Below are 20,497 nucleotides of genomic sequence, written 5' to 3' on the forward strand. Positions count from 1 at the left end.
TAAAGCCTCGTGTTGTTTAATACAGACTTAATTTGAATAAATCGATTTTTTAAAGAAAATGCGTGTTTTCGTTTACCCGTCAATTTGATGGATGCTCGTAGAAACAGGTATATAAAAAACGCCCGTAAACCTAGTGTTAATAAAACCACCTTTCATTGAACTACAGTGATCCATTTTCGCATTTACATTCAAGCTGATAAGAAATAATGAAGCTCACTTTTTAAAAACATCGCCAGTAAACGGTTGCGAGCAGGGCTGGGTAATTCCCCATTTTTCGAGACTCTTCACGTCCATTACGTAACAAAGTAGTTTACCGGAGAAAACCGTAGAAAACCAGGAAATTACGTTTCCAATATGAGGAATGCCGCAGATGGACGATATACGGCGTCTGCTAGGTATAAACGTCTTTTAGCACGCATGTAAACACGGAAATATTATAAGGAACAATGGATTAATTTGGCGCTTTTAGGTTTTCAATATGGCGGATTCCACGGATGCATGATATATGTATTCCCGAGGTTAACGTCTTTTAGCGCGCATATAAACACGTAAGAATTCTTAAGAAATAATGCATTCGGCGTTTGTGCTCAAGTTCTTTCGACTTAACTCTGTTTAATATGAAATTTCTAAATAAAAAGAAAAGAGCGCAATGTACTTTGCGCTCGCGTAGAAAACTTTGGACGTACTATACGTTGTAATATACACGTAGAGAACCACGTATATTACATGACGTATTATACTTACCCAACCCTGGTTGTAAGTACCATAAAGTGATTACGAATGTGGCAGTGAAAGTAACCGTTGTACTCAATTATCTACCGTCAAGTTGATATAAAATGTACTCGTTTAATTTACATTGTAAAATAAAGGATTAAAAAAACAATCGTTTACTTATCAGAAATTGGACTCGTGCGATGTCTATAATGGCCAATTCAATCGCAAGTAATTCAATATCAAACATGTTAATAACATTAATATCCGAGTATCCCTTCGTCAAGTCAGTTGTACTGATAATGACAAGAGATTAACGCAGGACAATCTGCGTTCACTTTTGTCGTAACGCATTTTTACGCGTAATTGGAATGTTGGTACTCGACGCAGCCAACTCTCGTACATTGTTGGACCCTAGTGGCGATACAAAACGGGTTGTTACATTTGTCTCACTTGTCCAATGCAAGTAACTAGAAAAATAAACGCACGATAACTTCAATTAGACGTTAAACTGCAGCCCTTAAGTGTTTAGAATCTAGAGAAAATGGCGATGCCCAACAATGCGAGTAACCATTTAGATGCGATGCAACGACGTGCAGCTGCCCATTGTAGCCCTGGGTAATTAATATTTGGCATAGAAATTTCTGAAAAAGAAAAACATATTAATAGACACAGGCTTATACGCAATGTAATCGGCAAGTCAAATCTTCACATCCGGCTGATGAACGTGATACATCAACTGAACATTATTAAGGGGCCATGCCACTGTGAACGTCAAAAAAATTACACATTGTTGTAAATCATTTTTGTCTCAAAAAGTACTGCGTATAATCTCACAAACTTCTTTTTTTCCCCATGAAAGGTCTAATCTAGGAGAATACAGGAAAATTTGTCTTTTTAGTAAAAAATACATATTTATTTATTTATTACAAACGTAGAGTAGCAAAAAAAATTGTTTGTTCCTGGCGCAGGTGATTTAAGCCCTCCTGGTGATCTGAAAAGAAAAAATTTAAAGATTCTTAATCTATAAAGCCGTCGCTGTCGCATGTACTTCAATTATTAATTTATATCGTAAAATAACAAAATGACGACGTTTTTTGCCAAAGTCTTTTATAAAAATACGTATCTTGCGCCATAATTGACGCAAAAGTTTGAATAAAAATTGAAATTTTACCATGACTGAGGTACAGACGATAGCGACGGCCTTACAGATTAAGAATCTTTTTAAATTGTTCGTTTCAGATTACCAGGAGGGTTTCAATCACCTGTGCCAGCAACAAACAATTTGTTTTTACTACTCCACGTTTATAATAATAAATAAATAAATATGTATTTTTTACTGAAAAGAGAAATTTTCCTCTATTCTCCTACATTAGACCTTTCATGGAAAACAAAAGTTTGTGCCATTGTATGCAGTCCTTTGTGAGAAAAAAAAAAATTGAAAAATATGTAATTTTTTCGACCTACACGGTGATATAGCCCCTTAACATTTTAGACATAGATGCATCACAAACATTCGACAAGATTTTACGAAAATACACAATTTTCCTCTCCTATCATATTTGTTATAAGAATCTAAAAAAAGTTTTACTCGCAACGGTTTAAATGAACAAAGATTTTCCGACATTATCAATGATAATTTTTAATAACAATCAGAGATACACTCTGACAATTAACCGACTGATGATAGATAAACATTTCGTTTGTTAGTGTTTCTGAAAGCAATTATATCGTAATATATCCAAACAGACGTAAGATTGATAACCATTTTTTTCAATGAAAAATATAAAATATTAACACAACAAAGCGCAACATTACAGCAATCATTCACTTTTTACATAACTACTAACGTAGCACAAATACTCATTAGGGTTAAGGCCCTAGTAGAGAGTCGTGAATGATCTTTGCGCCTCTTACGTCAAATATGCGAAGCTTAACCCTCTATGGGCCCGTGTAACTTTCAGGTCATATTTTAAATGAAAAATTTTCTTTTCATTTGTATATATAGGTTCCTAATTGCTGATTTTTCGTTACCCCAATTTTTTTTTATTTAATGAAAAATTCGCCCCATAGAGGGTTAATTGATTTTGACCATTCCTGCAGATGGCGACACTAGTAACACTATTTTGACCAATTTTGCCAACATGCTTTTTACTACTTCTTACCGTGCAATGAACACGGGATTTAAACACATAGTTTGCACGTACTTGAAGTTTTCGAATATGTAACAAAAGTGAAGACAGACGTTCAAGTCTTTGAATTGTTTACTTATATGTTACTATGTTAACTTAATTTGTTACCCATTGCGAATCATTAGTCTATCGTATGTAAATCGGCGTTCATAGTGATAAGTGCACGTAAATTCTGTATGGAATATCGTACAAGAAGGTTCTTGGGTTCTCCGATGTAGCGTGCATTTCTTCTTTTTTTAAAGATATTGGATGGAATTGTCCGAAACTTAGACACATAACTCGTGAGCACTTTTTGGAATTATCCTGACACTTTCAACATTTGGATTTTTGAAAAAAAATTTGTAACTTGGTCCGGACCAGAATCAAAATGGCGTCAAGCTCTTATATTTCGATCGATATCCAATTATTAAAGGCTCTGATATGAGAAACGTAAGTGTCAGGACAATTTTACGACAACTTAGAATACTCTGGTAATCGATAAACTCGCATTTGAACGGGATAAAGGCAAAAAAAGTGTTGTATGCGCTTCTTTGCTAAAAATACCGTAATACGAGGTCTCGGAGTGCAAATTTAATTGACCTGAAAATTACAGATGGCGCAGGGGGTCCCTCCGCAGTCAATTAGGGCCCCAGAAGACGCGAATCCAGAAGATTTCTGGAGTTTTACTTCGATTTCTTTATAATTATTGTACGAAAACGACAGGTGGAGTATGCCATTTGATACAATGCCCGATATAATTCGAGACAACTGTCAATATAAAAACGAACGTTGGCAACGTAGGTATTTAGAAAAACCTTTTTTACCGACGTCGATCAAATTCCTCGACGTGTTTCAGTTCACCTTAAGTTAGTCCAAGGCGATTCTAGAACCATCTCAAAGAAAAAACTAAGGCACGCGCTGAATCAAATTCTCGCCACCACTCACTGGAATTTTTCTATAGTGCCGAAATAATCAATGGATATTTAAAATGTATCAATCGGTCCGTATCCGTGACGATATTATGTCTATGCTTTAATACGACGGAATCATAAACTTGTCATTGGCCTTGGCGGGTCGATTTTCAGCATGTGATATCTAGTTTGTAGAGCATTGTCCGCTAAGAAATAACCCCCTGACACATTTCGTGGAGGTCTACTTTTTTTCCAGTGCTAGTCTTTGCTGGAAAATGCCATGCGTTTCGCAAGACATCAGCTGGGAATGTCATGCGATTTTCTCGCCTCTGACGTCATTAAGGCAGTCGCACCGTGTGGTGGCTGTATGTATTTTTCGCCTTTTTGTGAATTCTTTTCTAACTAACCATGAAAATATCCCATCTTGGAATTTTTACTATATATTTATTAACATTTGCAGTCACTCAGAATTTTTTGAAGCTAAAATATAGATTGGAGTCGACTTTACAGCGTTCGAAAGACACACATGTGAAAAATAAGTAGGTTGATGGCTGACATGATTCCGGCTGTTCCGTTCATCGGAAATCAAAAAATGAAATGGCATTTTAATCCGTAGACCTGTGGCTATAACCAGAACTAAGATTAAATAAAAATATTCAAATTATATTTTTGCCACGGTTTTAAAAATTAAGTCCCAATTTTTGTCTTTTTTCCACTTTTTAAGCTTGCTAAAAAAAAAAAACTACGACAGATATCACAATTAACCTGGTTCGAGCGAGAACTATAAGTGTACTGAAAATACCACATAAATCTGAGCAAAGTCGATTCAGGAGTTTTTGAGAAATCGTGTCAGCCAATTTAAGAAATGCAGTTTTTAAATACCCGCCGCTCGAACGCCAAGCCAAAACTAAACTAACCGTTCCTGTAGCGTCTCATTTAACAGAGGAAGGGATCTCCAATGAGTTTAGTATCCCCTCTACATGAGCATTAGTCAGAAAGGTCTTAGGTAGCGGCCGAATTCATTAAATTCATTGAGTTCATCACAACGAAGGCTCCGGTGCTCCACCCCTCTCTCCGAACACCTGCTTCCCGTTCTACGTCTGCACCTGCCCAACGACTTCGAATATTGAAAAATCCTTTATTCTACATATTCAAGACACATTGTAGAAGGCAAACAAAATATTTTTCAATTTTGTTGGATCTGTCACACGGTACGACCGTCTTAATTCAAAATCTAGTGGGACTTTAAGGTGAAGTGAAACCCCCTTCAAATCAGTCGATTCGAATACAACACTTTTTTTTAAGGGTATTAGACCAAACTGTCCGAAACTTTGAAAGTGGACTGGCATTAAGGTGAAGTGAAACCCCCTTCAAATCAGTCGATTCGAATACAACACTTTTTTTTAAGGGTATTAGACCAAACTGTCCGAAACTTTAACACGTCACTCCTGATCATCTACGAATTGTCCTGACACATTCAAATTTGGGATTTTTGGACAAAATTTTGTAACTTAGCCCAGACCAGAACCAAAATGGCGTCGAGCACTCATATTTCGATCAAAATACAATTATTGGAGACTATGATATGAGAAACGAAAGGGTCAGGACAATTTTATGACAATTTAGAACATTCTGGTAATCGATAAACTCGCATTTGAACGGGATAAAGGCAAAAAAAGTGTTGTATGCACTACTATGCTAAAACGATGGGAATACGAGATCTCGGAGTGAAAATTTAATTGACCTGGAAATCACAGATGGCGCAGGGTGTTCCTCTGCAGTCAATTAGGGCCCCAGAAAGCATGAATCCAGAGGATTTCTGGAGTTTTACTTCGATTTCTTTATAATTATTGTACGAAAACGACAGGTGGAATATGCCATTTGTTACAATACCCAATATAATTCGACCCAGCTGTCAATATAAAAACGAACGTTGACAACGTAGGCATTCAGAAAAATCTTCTTTATCGACGTCGAGCAAGTTCCTCGACGTGTTTCACTTCACCTTAAGACATCACTAACATTAATAATCATACTTGAAGTTTCTGGTCCGGAACACGAGCAAGTATAAAAAACAATAACAGGCTTCCGTAAGATAGGTACTATGGTTATAATATGATACAACTTACCTCAACATTGTTGCAACAATTACAGCTAAGGCTATCAAAGGTCCTGAAGAAATTGGAATTACGCCTGATCCATAGTGGGCTTGACCACAAGCCGGTGGACAAACAGGAATAATGGTTTCTGCGCAGACAAGCAAGGAAAAACTACAACATGCTACCTATGGTACAAGTCTATACCTTCTACACACTTAACACCAAGATAAAAACTAAATAATTTCTTTAACAACTACTAGCTTTCATATCATCGAACATGTATCATAAATCCAGCAAACAAGTACAAATTTCGTACTGGCGCATGCTTATTGTTTTGAAGGGACTACTTTTTACACGCTCTTTTAATTACACATTACATTTCATCGACACACATTACGTTTGCATTAAACAAACATTCAGGAGAAAAATACTAACTGCGTTAATAATATGAAACATATAAATAAATCATTTAAACAGATATAGAATTCGGTGTCTTGATAACAGTATATTTTACAGTATTTAGCAAGCTACGATGTACTCATTCATGAAATTGACTCATACGTAATAAGTATGTAACACCAAAAACGTTAAAGGATTTTTATAAAGTTCATAACATAACATTACATTGGAAACAAAATTGAAGAAACTCAGGATTGCTTTTAAAAAATAAAAAATCGATAATTTAAAATCATGATGTTCTAAGATATCATTAATTATTCAATTAAACAACTCATTTAAAAGATTAAGTTAAATCAGTATTATTGAATATCTAAGATAACTTATTTTTACTAGTTGAAAAACCACGGGCCACGATCTAATAATTCTCATTTTGAGCGTAGTAGCATTATCCGTAGATGTAGATATAAAATGTTTCCTTCGTATGTAAATTCAACTATTAGGAACAAGCTGGGCAAGGAAGCATTTAAATTAGTGTCTTCGTTTAAACATTACAACAAGTAAGCTGTTTAATGATCACCGTTTGTTTGGGAATAATATTTTCTTATTTGAACATTTAAAGAATATTGATTATTGTATTCTAGCAAATAACATTGCAATTAAAACTTTTTATTTTACTTTTTAACCCTAAAAATCCTAGTGATGTGATCTCGTCGCTGTACTACACTTTTAGATATATTTTTTTACAAAAGTGGTTATAGAGACGAAACATGTAATGTTAATGACGCGCTGTAATTGAATTGTAGCGAAACACTAATGATTATAATGTGTATCGCGGTCGCGTGTGGTACCCTTTTCTGATACAACAGCGCTAACATCGCGATTGTGCTCTGCGGTACCCAGACAGTTAAAAAGATTTATAAAATGAAAACCAGTTGATTAAAACCAATGATTTTAATCGTGATTTTAAACAAATGATTTAACTCATCTCAACCTTGAATGGAAATACCGTTGCACGAGTCATATGGTTTCGATAACTTGTAATCAAGTAAAGTTATGTAAGAGTGTTATGATAATCTTAATAAAAATTGGTCTTTATTTATTAAGGGTATAAAATATTGTTAATTATCTGAAGAATTGATAGAAATTTTCCATGCAACTTACCGAACAGTTCAACTTTGGTCTCGGCGGTACCCAATTTGTTGGCAGCCCTGCAGACGAACTCGCCATATTGTCTTTTCTCGATAGTAATCACTCGAATCGTTGTATCGGTGTACTCATCCGCAGTTGCGAAATGCGATATGCTGTAATGCTGACTATTGGTCAATTGAACGTCATCTTTCAGCCAAACTATGGCCGGCGGAGGATAGGCCTCCACGTGACACTCCAAATCCATGTCGTACTGCAAAGCTTGACCGAGTCGAGGGCGTGGCGCTGTAATCACTGGCGCAAATTCGACTTCAACGTTGATGTTGCGCCTCGCTCCGCGTCCAACACCGTTTTCAGCAACACAATAATACGTTCCTCGGTCTTCCTTCCGAATAGCTGATATCTTTAACGTGTTGCCTCTGAAAAGCAATTAAGTCAAAATCATTACACGAAGAACCAGATTGCAAAGCCAGAAATTCCTTACATCTACTGTGTTTATAAAAATAGCAAGAAAATCTACATACATTTTTTAATAAGCTGCAGATGGCAATAATAAGCAGAGAATCTAAGAAAATTCGCACAATACCGTGAAAAATTACAGTGACTAGTTAAATCACTTTCTTTAAAGGTAATGTTTTATATTTTAAGGCATTATTAAAATTCGGATGTTAAGAGTATGCTGAACGTTCTATTTCCAAAAAGCAGTTCTCTTCCACAAAATAAAAAATGGTCCTCTCCAAAATAACATATAATTTACGGATTAATGGAAGTACCATCCAAATTATACTGAAATTGAGAACAAAAATTGTAAACTCATATAAACGGTAATCCCCACTAACCAATTAATTAATTTTGTTTCGGCTTCATATGCTTTCTGCAACCATATTTAACATATAAAAAAAAATACTCTTCTGTCCACCAACAAGACATATATAATTCGTTCTTAAACGTATGTTATTTGACTATTCATAATTAAATATAATACTGATATCCGTTGTAAAGAGTGTTTATTAAACGGAGTTTTTGATTTTGGAGGTGGAAAAAAATTAAATCGAATTCGAATTAAATTCATATTCAGAAGAATAATTTCTTTCCCACAGAATTATAATGAAATATTCGTTAACTCGATGCCATCTAAAGATACACTATAATGCTTGAAATAGAGAGTTAACAAATTAAATCTCCCGATTGCAATAAAAAGCACTCAAAGCATCCTTGGAGTGTAATTGATAATGACCGTCTGAACAGTTGGTTACGCTCTCTATCTCCAAGTGGTTAAAATAAAAAGGCTTAATACAAACGCAATGGCCGAATTGAATTGATGACCTCAAGTCACAATGATACCACAGGAACATAAAATTAGACTTAATTATGGCAAAAACAGCCAGAGGAAACGAGCATATAATAGGCAGAGATCGGATGGAATCCGAATGCAAGAGCAAATACGTTTATCACTGATACTCATCATAATGGACAGATGAAGTGACTTGAGGTGATATGAAAATTGTCTCTGAAGCGTTAAAATATTTATACAACTTTTCTACTAACTGGGTGCTTCAAATCATTTGAAACTTTAGCGCGTAGTTGTAGAGGCCCTAACAAAGAACTGATTCAATTTCATCTTTCAAAAAACATTTTTTTAATTTATTACAAACTAGAACCAAGAACATATATTTTTTATATTTTACAACTTCTGAAAGCTTAGAATTGAAAGCAAAGGCTTTCACATCCTAGACATAACAATGTAGAACACCGTAGTAATCAACTAATTCAGATTTATGTGAGAAACATCGAGAAAAGTTTTATAAATGCGTGTAGTAATATTCTCGGATATTCCATGAGCAATACGTTTTCTATATACGTTCGTATAGCAAAAATTTAGTTACCATTAAAAGTGGCAGATGGCGCGGTTAGTCGATTAGAGTACCAAAAGTGTTGACTCCAGGAATTTCTCGAGTTTTACATCGATCTTTTTATAATCATACTACTAAAATGACATATGAAGTATTTTATTTCAAATAATTTTTAATATAGAGGGTAACAGACATCAATATAAATATAAATGTCAGTAATGTAGCTCGCCAACTTGTTACCACTCGATTATCCAAAATGACCACATGAGTACCACCAAAAAGTATATAATTAGGTTTTATTTTATCGACGTCGATTAAATTTCTCTACACCTTATATACCTTATGTACCTTATATATTCCGTAAAAACATTTACCTTTAGCAGAAATATTTCTCCAAAAAAGAACAATAAAACGCGATGAACACTAAGAAGAAGAATCGTTATTTATGAAAACTTGACAAAAATAAATATATTACGGTGGTCTTCAACACTTCCCCACCAAACACGGTTACATAACAGTAATATACCCATTATATAACGTTTGTGACATGTGATGTAACACATATGACATATAAGTAAGATTTGTATTAGTATTTCTTCCGCAGCGATATAACACTGATATAAAACAAATAATGCAACGTATGCATAACATATCGGTAACATGTCATATGTTATGTTATTATTATATACAATAACTGCAATGCTTACAAGTTTATAACAATGTTACCGAACGGTAATACTTCGATATTATATGATATTAACCCTTTGCACTCGAGAGGTGCCTCTCAGGCACCGATGGCAACTGAAATGGTAAAGTTCTCGAGTACAAAGGGTTAATGTATCTTTTGAATAACATTCGTTCTATACCACGTTATTCCAATGTTATGTAACTGCAACATAGTGTGTTTGGTGGGTCGTTACAATATTTACAATTGTTTCGGTGTAAATTCTAATAAAAACGATTGCTGGAACCTGTGCTTGAAAAACTAAAATACAAAAAATTACCTGTAGATGGAGCCACCAGTGGGCAAAATGGCGTTGTTCTCTCTGCGCCAAGATATCCTTGGAGTTGGAAACCCAAAGGCATAACATTCCAGCTGCACGGGTTGACCTTCGCTGACAACAAGGGAACGCGTGGAATTGTCGCTGATAATTGGCGGTCTGCGGACTTGTAATTCTACTTCGGCGGAGATTTTGTTGTTTACTGAGATTAAGACCTGGCACTGGTAGAACCCAGCGTCCGTTTCCTGAATATCCTTGATCTGAAAATTGTATGAAAAAATATACGTTAAGGTCCTTACTTATATCTCACTTTTAGCGCTAAAAGACGTATTTTAGAGCACTGTTAAAAGCGACCCTCCTCGTGTCTCGTTTTTAAACCACTTTTATAGAAAATCCTTAAGCGCGCTCACCACTCCAGCGATTTTGCAGGGCCTCACGGGGACAACGATTCCGAACGTATTTCTAAACCGATCGAGCTTAACGAGTGCTCATATCGAAGATGAAATGTTGACCTGTGTTTATATGGGAGCGATTTTCGATAAGTGGTCATTTTCATATAAAAAAGTGCAACGACATAATTTCAATGCCCTTTTACCTAGGAAGGAGGTGCTCGATCGAAAATCGCTCCCATATAAACACACGTCAACATTTTATCTTTAAAACGAGCACTCGTTGAGCTCAATCGGTTGAGAAATACGCTCAAAATCGTTGTCCCCGTGGAGCACCTTTTTCAGGATTTTCAAGTTTCTCGCGAGGAATTTGGGCATTCCTTAGCAACCGTTGCCGACTCTAGGCGGAGCGTCCAACTTGCGTGTGCGTGCGGCCGAGGGTCACACACGTTTCGGCGCCTAGTCCAGAGGCGTCTAGCCGTTGTGTGAGTTGTATACGTGCAAAATACGCACACATTTTTCGCCCGTTGCTAAACACTGCCCATTATGCGTCGCGTCTCCCTCATCCGAGCGAGAAAGTACGTTTTGGTTACCTCCCACCGAATTCGATGCTAATGCCATCTAGCGGTGGAAGTCATCGTCCCCACTTTGGTGGTGAACGCCGTTAAAAGAAGCCATTAAAGGCGTTTTTTAGCAGCAATACCTCCTCATACCCCCTTTTAAGCTTCTTTTTGAGCGTTTTTAGGATATAACTGAGCGACGATTCCCTAAAAGTGGGGAGGGGGACTTTTAAACCGTTTTTAGCTGTCAAAATCATACATCAAATTTTGACAGCTTTAAGTTGTTAAAATCATACATGAAAAATGGAATGCATTAACATTTTTCACAGAGCAAAAGCTCGTGAGGTGAATACAGGGCATCAAATATATACCAGGGACTTTTGAAGTCGAGTTTATGTCGTTCTGGGCTAACCAAGAAATTGGGCTTTGGTTCCGGCTTTATGCTGCCAAACTCGCTTCCATTTTTGCGGCAAAGTTCAGCAGACTCAGAACCTTTGGTATACAAAGAACGCACGCACTGGGCACGCGGAACGCAGTCGTTACATTTTATCGACGTTGTCATATTACATTTCGTAAAAGTGACCTTTTAACTAAAAGTGGTCATAAAAGAAGGTAGGAGTTTAGGCGTCTTTTAGCAGCAATCCGATCTTTAACTAAAAGACGTTTAAAAGCACTGCTAAAAGTGAGATATGAGTAAGGGCCTAAGATAACAATTGAGATCACCTTATATACCTAACGAATTAAAACTGTTATCTATCTGTAATTCTATAGTGATAATGCATTAATAGTTCAAACTGAATCGTCTAACAAACGAGCTTCTTTATTCTCAGGTTTATGCAGAAATAAACAAATGTAACCACTTCGGCACTTGCAAATGCAAAGTTAGTTACTGTAGAAACATTTATCTCATTAAATTCCACTAATTATAGATCAGTCCTGCAACATTCTAATACAAAGGTCGTTACTACGTTTTATAGCCATTATTTTTAGAAATAATAGCACTATAAAAATCCACCTTTTTCAACGATTTTCCTTGACCTTCCATTTATAACTGTGCGACAATTCGATTCATGTTTACCATAAAACTAGAGACATAAAAATCTCAAACGCTAAACTGGTCTAAAGAAAGTTAAAAAACAATTCTTTTTATTTATCCCAGACTAAAACCAGACAATTTTTTTCTTCGAAACATGAAATTTCATGAGCGTCGCGTTCTTCCTTATGGCCTCAATAATCACACGCTAAAGTTCTAAATGATTCGATGCACCCAGTTTGGTGAAAAGTTTCATAAATATTTTTACGTTTTATATATATATATAGAATGACCCTTTGGTATCATCATAAGGTAGGTAAATGGTATAAAACAACGAAATTTACCTGCAAATTGTAAGTAGAGGATGCTTTATCGTGTCTCAAAGAGAATCTACTATCTCGCACGATCAAAGCTGAGTTAGTCGAAAGTGGTAATTGATCGTGACCACTTTCTCTCTTGTCTTTTATCCATAAAACTGGAAAATCTTGGGCATGCTGGACCGAACACTGAAACTCAACAGTTCCACCGATGTCCTTGATTTGCTCTTGTGAAATATATGATATTGTAGGAGTCCTCTGACTCGTAACTGAAACAAGAAAAGACAATAAATATACATTTTATCAGAACCTCTTTGTTCATTTTTATTACGTCGAATTAATCTTCAATATTTGCACGTCTGAAATATTAAATGAAATATAACATACTTAAATATGTCGGCGCAAATTTCCGGCCTCGTAAAGTAAAACCTAAAAATACTATCTTCTAATATGTCAACGACCTTACGAACTTAATTTTCTGCCTGAAATTATCCCTAATTTGAAAAACTGATTTTCAATCTTTTATCCATCAATGTCGTTACGCGCGAGTACACTGATTGTCCTCATTACAATGTATCTTTACGAACTGAGGACATTCCAACGAAGCTTATAAAAAACCTAATTTTATTTTCTATGGTTTTTATTCAAGATTCTAAGCATATTATAAGTTAACGAACCAAATGTAGCCTACTCGACCCTCAAAAAACATCCTAATTATTGGTGATAAAATAATGTTTATTTTCATTAGTTAATTTGTTAGACTCTCTATATAAATACAAACATCAATAACATAAGTATTAAAAAAAATCTTTTTCACGGTCGTCAATTAAATGCCTCAATGGGTTTCACTTCACCTTAAGCATTAAAAATATTTAACTTCATTTAATTGAATTGAATTGAATTGAATTGAATTTAATTTAATTTGATTTATTTTCAGAGTGTATATGTTATGGACTATGTAATAAATGTGGGCAACACAATTCTCAGGCATTATGCATACATTATTGAATTTTTACAGTAGCAAATCAATAACAATTTTCCTTTACCATTGGACTGTCTCCAGGCTCGTGAAAATTTCAAAAAATATTTCATTAACAGTCAAGAAATTTAATTTTTTTTAAACTATCCCTCCTTATATAAATGCATGTTTTAAATGTTAAACCATCTCACCATTTTATTCATGTCTATGGCATCAAATAAATCAATTTTCTCAGTTTATAATATTTCAATTGAAGTTAATAAAATCGTTTTAGATTAGAATGGAACTTGTTTGATGAGAATAGAATAGGATTCCTTTACAAATATTTAAAGAAGTAAAAACGATACACTTAATTATTGTAATTTTATAATTTCTATAATCATAAATTAGAACATTATAATATTAGCATTTAAGTCGGTAATACTTTTAGTCTGATCCACGTAAAACTTAATGTTGTTTTAATCAAATCATTTAATTTTCTTGATTAAAATCAACTTCAGTTTGTATTTCATATTAGTGGATTGGGTCTTATTTAATGTATCTAACATTGGATTGAAAAGAATTCATTACAGACAAGTGATGAATAATTCTATTTTCAAGTCTATAGCTGGGTACATATCTAAATAGGAACACGTACGAGGCAAGACGAGGCAAAACGAATGTCTCGTACTTAGATGTGTACATAGTAATGTTCAACAAAATCGTTCGAGGCAATGAATGTTCTTAAATGCTTCTGTTCTTAAATGTTCTGCAATGCATATTCTCCCTATTAAAATTCATTATGTTATATAAAACAATATTTAGATTACATATTATTATACTTCAATTGCTACTGCAAAAAGACACAAATCATTTTGTGACGATATGACCTAACATATTGTCAGTATTTTTAATGTACCTAACAATTCACGAGATATCAATGCGAATAGTACAATGAATTATTGTGGAAAGAAATTATTTCCAGCAACATCATTATTCATAAGATTTTAATAAATTTCTGCCATAAACAAAAATTGCTTCAAGAAAATGTACATATACCCAATTTCTTTACATCTATATAATTATTAAACTATAGTCGTACACTGGCTCCTTATTTCAAAAACACCTTGTACATTCTATGTATATATTTCTAACGGAACAATTAAAAATATTGTCACCCTTGAACAAATGTAAAAGTAAAACTCCAGACGAAGAAATTATTTATATTTAATACGACTGTATAAATCCATGTAATGTCGGAATCAAATTCCAATATCGATACATCGCATCGATTCTTAATACAAGATGTTGATTACAGAATACCCCATTATTATCGAACACTCAAATATAAAAATTTAGGTCAGATCATGCATTTACAGCATTTAAACCACAAACTCAGTGTCCCTAATATCAGAAATTCATTTACTTCCCAGGGCAGGAAAAAATCATCATTTATAACCAATATGGATGTAAAAAAAATTGTTTCAATCCATTAAAATTGTTCAGACATTAACAAATTATTTGTACAAAAGTCCACGGCCTTTAAATGCATGCCAATCTGTACTATACTTAAATTATAATGTAACATTCGGACGAAACTTAATCATTTAAAAAAAATCGATTGCACATTCTGTGAATTGAAACAGACTTATGCAGCATATGCAATTTCAATAACCCTTTGACTTAACCCTTCGAAGTAGGGACAGTAACGCGCGGGAATGCTTCAGATTAATTGCAGCAACCTAAACCTCCTAAAATATATTACCTAATGAAAGAAAAAATGAATATGAAATACGCCAAGTGAAAAGCGTTGTAAAATATAACTTTTAACAATTACCCGAACCAAGAACGGCGAAAGCAAAAACAACGCCAAACAGCCTCATCGTGACACTCGCGACACACCCAAGCGAGTCACAACAACGACGCTCACGATACAGAGATGCACGATACTTACAAGATGGAACTTTCAGGTTGGAAATTTAACGGCGCTCTCAGCGCACCAGATGTCAAGAAAGCGAACGACGAATGAAACACGCATCCATTGTTGCCAACTCTGAATATGTTCCACTGAAATATATGGTAACCTGGGCGTTTATTACGTATTTTTAACGAGAGCGCTCACTTCTCACACTATCATCTCACGTGAGTTCGTCGAATTACGTATTCGCTAGAATCTATATCTAATAGATAATAAATGTCTTTTAGCACATATATAAACACTAAAATATTTTAAGGAACAATGTATGAATTTGGCGCATATATTCAAAATGATTTACAATTTTATGTTTTCGATATGGCGGATTCCACAGATGCATGATATATGTATTGGCGAAGTTAACGTCTTTTGACGCACATATAAACACATAGAAACTGTCAAGAAATAATTAATTTGGCGTTTGTGTTCAAATTCTTTCGACTGAATCGTGTTTAATATCAAATTTCTAATTGAATTTGTTATTTTCTATTTAAAAAGAGAAGGACGTAATGAACTTCACGGTCGCGTAGAAACTAGGGACGTATTATACGTTGTAATATACACATAGAAAAGACGTATATTGCATGGCGTATTATACGGGAAAGTGAATTAAACGGTTGGGTAAAACCCTGCTCGCCACGCTTAGGAATAAACGGCGAAGCTTATTCTAGAGAAAGATAGATTTGGATGTCTCTGCATCCTCGTCGCACAGAGTCCAGTAAGCATTGGTGCGACGAAGATAAACGATGGCCGGCTCTCCATCATTGTTCCACCCTTAGAGAAAATATACCTGCGCTTGTTTAAGCGATTCGTGCCCATTATTTGTACAGTCCGAAAGGAAAGTTTAGTGGAATGCAGGGAAGTGATTTCTATATTCTATGAATATTTTATGCTGTCTGGGAAGAATATATGACACTTTCATATCACCTTAAATGTGTAATGAAGACTCGAAAGAAGTTTAATGGTTTCGCCTTATTTCCGGCCTCTAAATAGATTCTTTAGATATTGGGTATCGGTATCAGAAAGCGATCAAGGACTCACTAACAATAGTACACGCAATACTTTATATAACAAAAGCATGGCTTCCGCGTCTTTTTGCGCAGGCGCGGAGTACGAATACAGATACTTCTTCGTCCTAGGACGTTTTGACTCCCTGCCGTTTATTTTGAAAGTGGCCTAAGTCCATTTGTCAATTATTTTCGGTTGCCCGTAGTTACATGTACAACTTGAAGTTATCTATCGATAAAGCATTTGAGGTTAATTATTCTCCGAGTAAATACGATAATTTTGGACGCATAAGTTTTCAGAGTTAGTTCAATAATTAAAACCATAATTTTGATAGTGGCCTAAGTCCAATCTATATGCACGTTCTAAATTTGGGTATTCACAATTTTCATAACGATAATGTACGTTTGGGGTGAAACTATTGCATCAACAGGTGCTCAAGAAATAGCTTCATGCATCCTAGAACATGTGAAAAATTGAAGAAGTGAAAGACACATTATAGCTTACAGTGACATGTCTGCAGGACAAAATAGAAACATTAAAGTAGCTTTAATGTGGCTAAAAATTGTCCAAACCGTTGAACATAATGTGGAAATCATAGATCATAAATTTTTAATATCAGAACATTCGTTTTTACCAAATGATCGAGATTTTGGCGTGGGAGATATGTCATTAAAAAAAAAATAATTTACCGTTCGTCCCCCAAGATTATTATAATATTATGAAAAACTGCCGGAGAGGCAATAACTTTATTCTTAATGAAATGAAACAAGAGGATTTTGCATCAACAAAATTATTAGAAGACGCAATTTTTAAAAGGGTAAAGAATTCTAACGGAGAATCGGTAAACTGGTTAAAAATATGTTGGATGCGTTTTGTCAGAAATGAATCATATAACATTTTCTATAAGACGTCAATGAATGAGAATTAAAATTTTAAAGTCCTGGATTTATTACCACATCGGGGTAGACCAAGAAAGTTCGAAAATATTATATTGGCACCACTTTATAAAAATATAAGACAAATTGCAACAGCGAAATTCAAGGACATAATGGACCTACTATATATATACCATCGGAACATCATGACTTCTTCAAATCCCTTTCACATACACAAAATGTAGATGAGCAGTAAATTGTTTTGTAATTTATGTAATTAAAAAATGTTCCGAATTGCATAAATATTGTTTTTGGAGTGTTGTAAAGATATATAAAATAAATTGAGTATTGTTTTTTTCAATTTGAAGCATTTTAAATGATGTCAAATGGACTTGGGCTCTTTCAAATTTTGTAACGAATCTGGTTGTTAATTTTGAAAGGGGCTTAACTCCATTCTTGGGAAGAAAACTCATATTATTCACTTAATAATTGCCATTATTTTAATAGGAACTGTAAATTTAACTTCTTTAGATACACTTAAGCGGTATGACTCATTGGTATCCTGCACATATATTTTTATTTGCATTGAAACGCAAACCCTTAAATATCTCAATTTAAGTATAAATGGACTTAGGCCACTTTCAAAATAAACGACTTATTTATACCCTACATTGCAGAAAGACCAACATTAGGCACCGAGAACAATCTCGAAAAGACGTGTAAACCATGCTTGAATTATATAAACACCAATACACAAAAGATAAAATTAAGGTGATGTGAAAATGGGGTCAAAAAGTTCTCGTTCATGAAACTTTTCTCCGAACTGGGTGTACCGAACGGATTCAAACTTTACAATACAAAAATGGAGGGTATAAGGAAGGTCCTGAAACTTTAATTTTATTTAATTTGACATAGTTGCTTTTAAAATTTGTTATAAAAAATGAAATTTCACTAGGGTCAAGACGTTTTTTATAGCCTCCACATTCACGTTGTAAAGATTAAAACGATTCAGCACCCCCAGTTTGGAAAACAGTTTCATGAACGATCGACTCTTCAAATGTTACTTTCACGTCCCCTTAAACCTAGATACTAATCCTATAATATATGTGTAATAATTCACGCATACATCATTAAATCAAATAATGAAGAAAAACTCTCAATCACGTTACATACCCCTACGACACTGAACAATGAAATAATGGACAGGTATGTTGAAAAATATGTTAGGAAACTAATGCTTGTAACATTATTTATTAACTAGTTGCCTTAAAAGTGTTATGTAGAAATTTTTAGAACCTTGTGCCATACTTCTCATGACATCGTAGAATAATGATTTTGGTTTTAGAAAGTAGGCAGCCACATTCCTGAATTTTTTTACTGTGCGACCGGTACTGAAACCATGTTTATAAAATTGATTTACTTTTCTGCAGCCACTGCGCGTCAATTTTGATTGTGTAGTTTACAAACACCGGTTTTCTTTTCAATGAATGAGTATCCCGGAAGGAGACGAGACCGTTTCCTCTTTCGTTGCCTTTGTGCTCGGTTCCGTAGGCGGTACACACGTGCATATCCGTATGTTGTCCTGCGAGTAACCATAGAGATACGAAAGCCCTGTATACTAACCTATCGTAAAAGCAAGCCGAAGAGACACAAGGACATAAGACATGCAAAAATATGCGTACGTTATCATAAAGCTCGCAATGATGCCCGTGAGTCGCGGTCGTTAAGGTGAAGTGAAACACGTCGAGGAACTTGATCGACGTCGATAAAGAAGATTTTTCTAAATGCCTACGTTGCCGAGGTTCGGTTTTATATTGACAGCTGGGTCGAATTATATTGGGTATTGTACCAAATGGCATATTCCACCTGTCGTTTTCGTACAACAATTATAAAGAAATCGAAGTAAAACTCCAGAAATCCTCTGGATTCATGCTTTCTCGGGCCCTAATTGACTGCAGAGGGACCCCCTGCGCCATCTGTAATTTCCAGGTCAATTAAATCTTCACTTCGAGACCTCGTACTACCATCGTTTTAGCAAAGAAGCGCATACAACACTTTTTTTGCCTTTATCCCGTTCAAATGCCAGTTTATCGATTACCAGAGTGTTCTAAATTGTCGTAAAATTGTGCTGGCCCTTTCGATTCTCATATCAGAGCCTTCGATAATTGTATATTGATCGAAATATCAGAACTCGATGCCATTTTGGTTCTGGTCTGGACTGAGTTAAAAAATTTTTTTGAAAAATCCAAATTTTGAATGTGTCAGGACAATTCTTAGATGATCAGGAGTGATGTGTCAAAGTTTCGGACAGTTTGGTCTAATACCCTTAAAAAAAAGTGTTGTATTTCAATCGACTGATTTGAAGAATGTTTCACTTCACCTTAAGGTGACGTGAAAGTGGCAGAAAAGAAGTTTCGTTTATGAAACCTTTTTATAACTGATTCTACCGAAACGTTTCAAACTTGACAATGTGAATATGGAAGTTATAAAGAAGGTCCTCACGCCCATAAAATATCTAATCAAATCTTTTCAAATATTTGTTTATATATGTTTGCAAAATTTTTTTTTTTCTCTTTTCAAACATTTGTTTATATATGTTTGCAAAATTTTTTATAAGAAATGGAATTTTATGTGTTTCAGGACGTATCTTAAGGTCTACACACTCACGTTGTAAATTTTAAAACGATTCGGTACACTCACTTGGTAGAAAAGTTTCATGAATCCTTTCATTGATCCTTCGGATGCTATTTTCACATCCCCTTAAGGTGAAGAGAAACTCCCCTGAAATCAGTCGATTCGAATAAGACCCTTTCCTGAAGGATATTGGATTGAACTCTCCGAAACTTTGACACATAATTCGTGAGCACCTAGGAATTATCTTGATACTTTCAAAACTTGAACATCTGAAAAAATTATTTAACTCAGCCGACCCGAACCAAAATGGCGTCGAGCTCTGATATTTCGATCAATATACAATTATCGAAGGCTCTGATATGAGAATCGAAAGGGTCAGGACAATTTTACGACAATTTAGAACACTCTGGTAATCGATAAACTCGCATTTGAACGGGATAAAGGCAAAAAAAGTGTT

At 34.8% G+C, this 20,497-nt stretch overlaps 1 protein-coding gene across 1 annotated transcript; it reads right to left on the reverse strand.

Moving 5' to 3' along the window:
* Nucleotides 1–258: 258 nt before the first annotated feature.
* Nucleotides 259–15,466, reverse strand: LOC105704109 (lachesin). The gene is made up of 6 exons (XM_012433054.2): nucleotides 15,386–15,466; nucleotides 12,618–12,859; nucleotides 10,295–10,551; nucleotides 7,453–7,856; nucleotides 5,923–6,040; nucleotides 259–1,355 (listed from the first exon to the last, which is right to left on the reverse strand). The coding sequence occupies exons 1-6, from the start codon at nucleotides 15,429–15,431 to the stop codon at nucleotides 1,334–1,336; spliced, it is 1,089 nt and encodes a 362-aa protein (XP_012288477.1). The 5' UTR covers nucleotides 15,432–15,466; the 3' UTR covers nucleotides 259–1,333.
* Between the last annotated feature and the right edge of the window lie 5,031 nt (nucleotides 15,467–20,497).

Source organism: Orussus abietinus, unplaced genomic scaffold (assembly GCF_000612105.2).
Source record: "Orussus abietinus isolate OABI.00-Male unplaced genomic scaffold, Oabi_2.0 scaffold84, whole genome shotgun sequence".
NCBI classification, from domain to species: Eukaryota; Metazoa; Arthropoda; class Insecta; order Hymenoptera; family Orussidae; genus Orussus; species Orussus abietinus.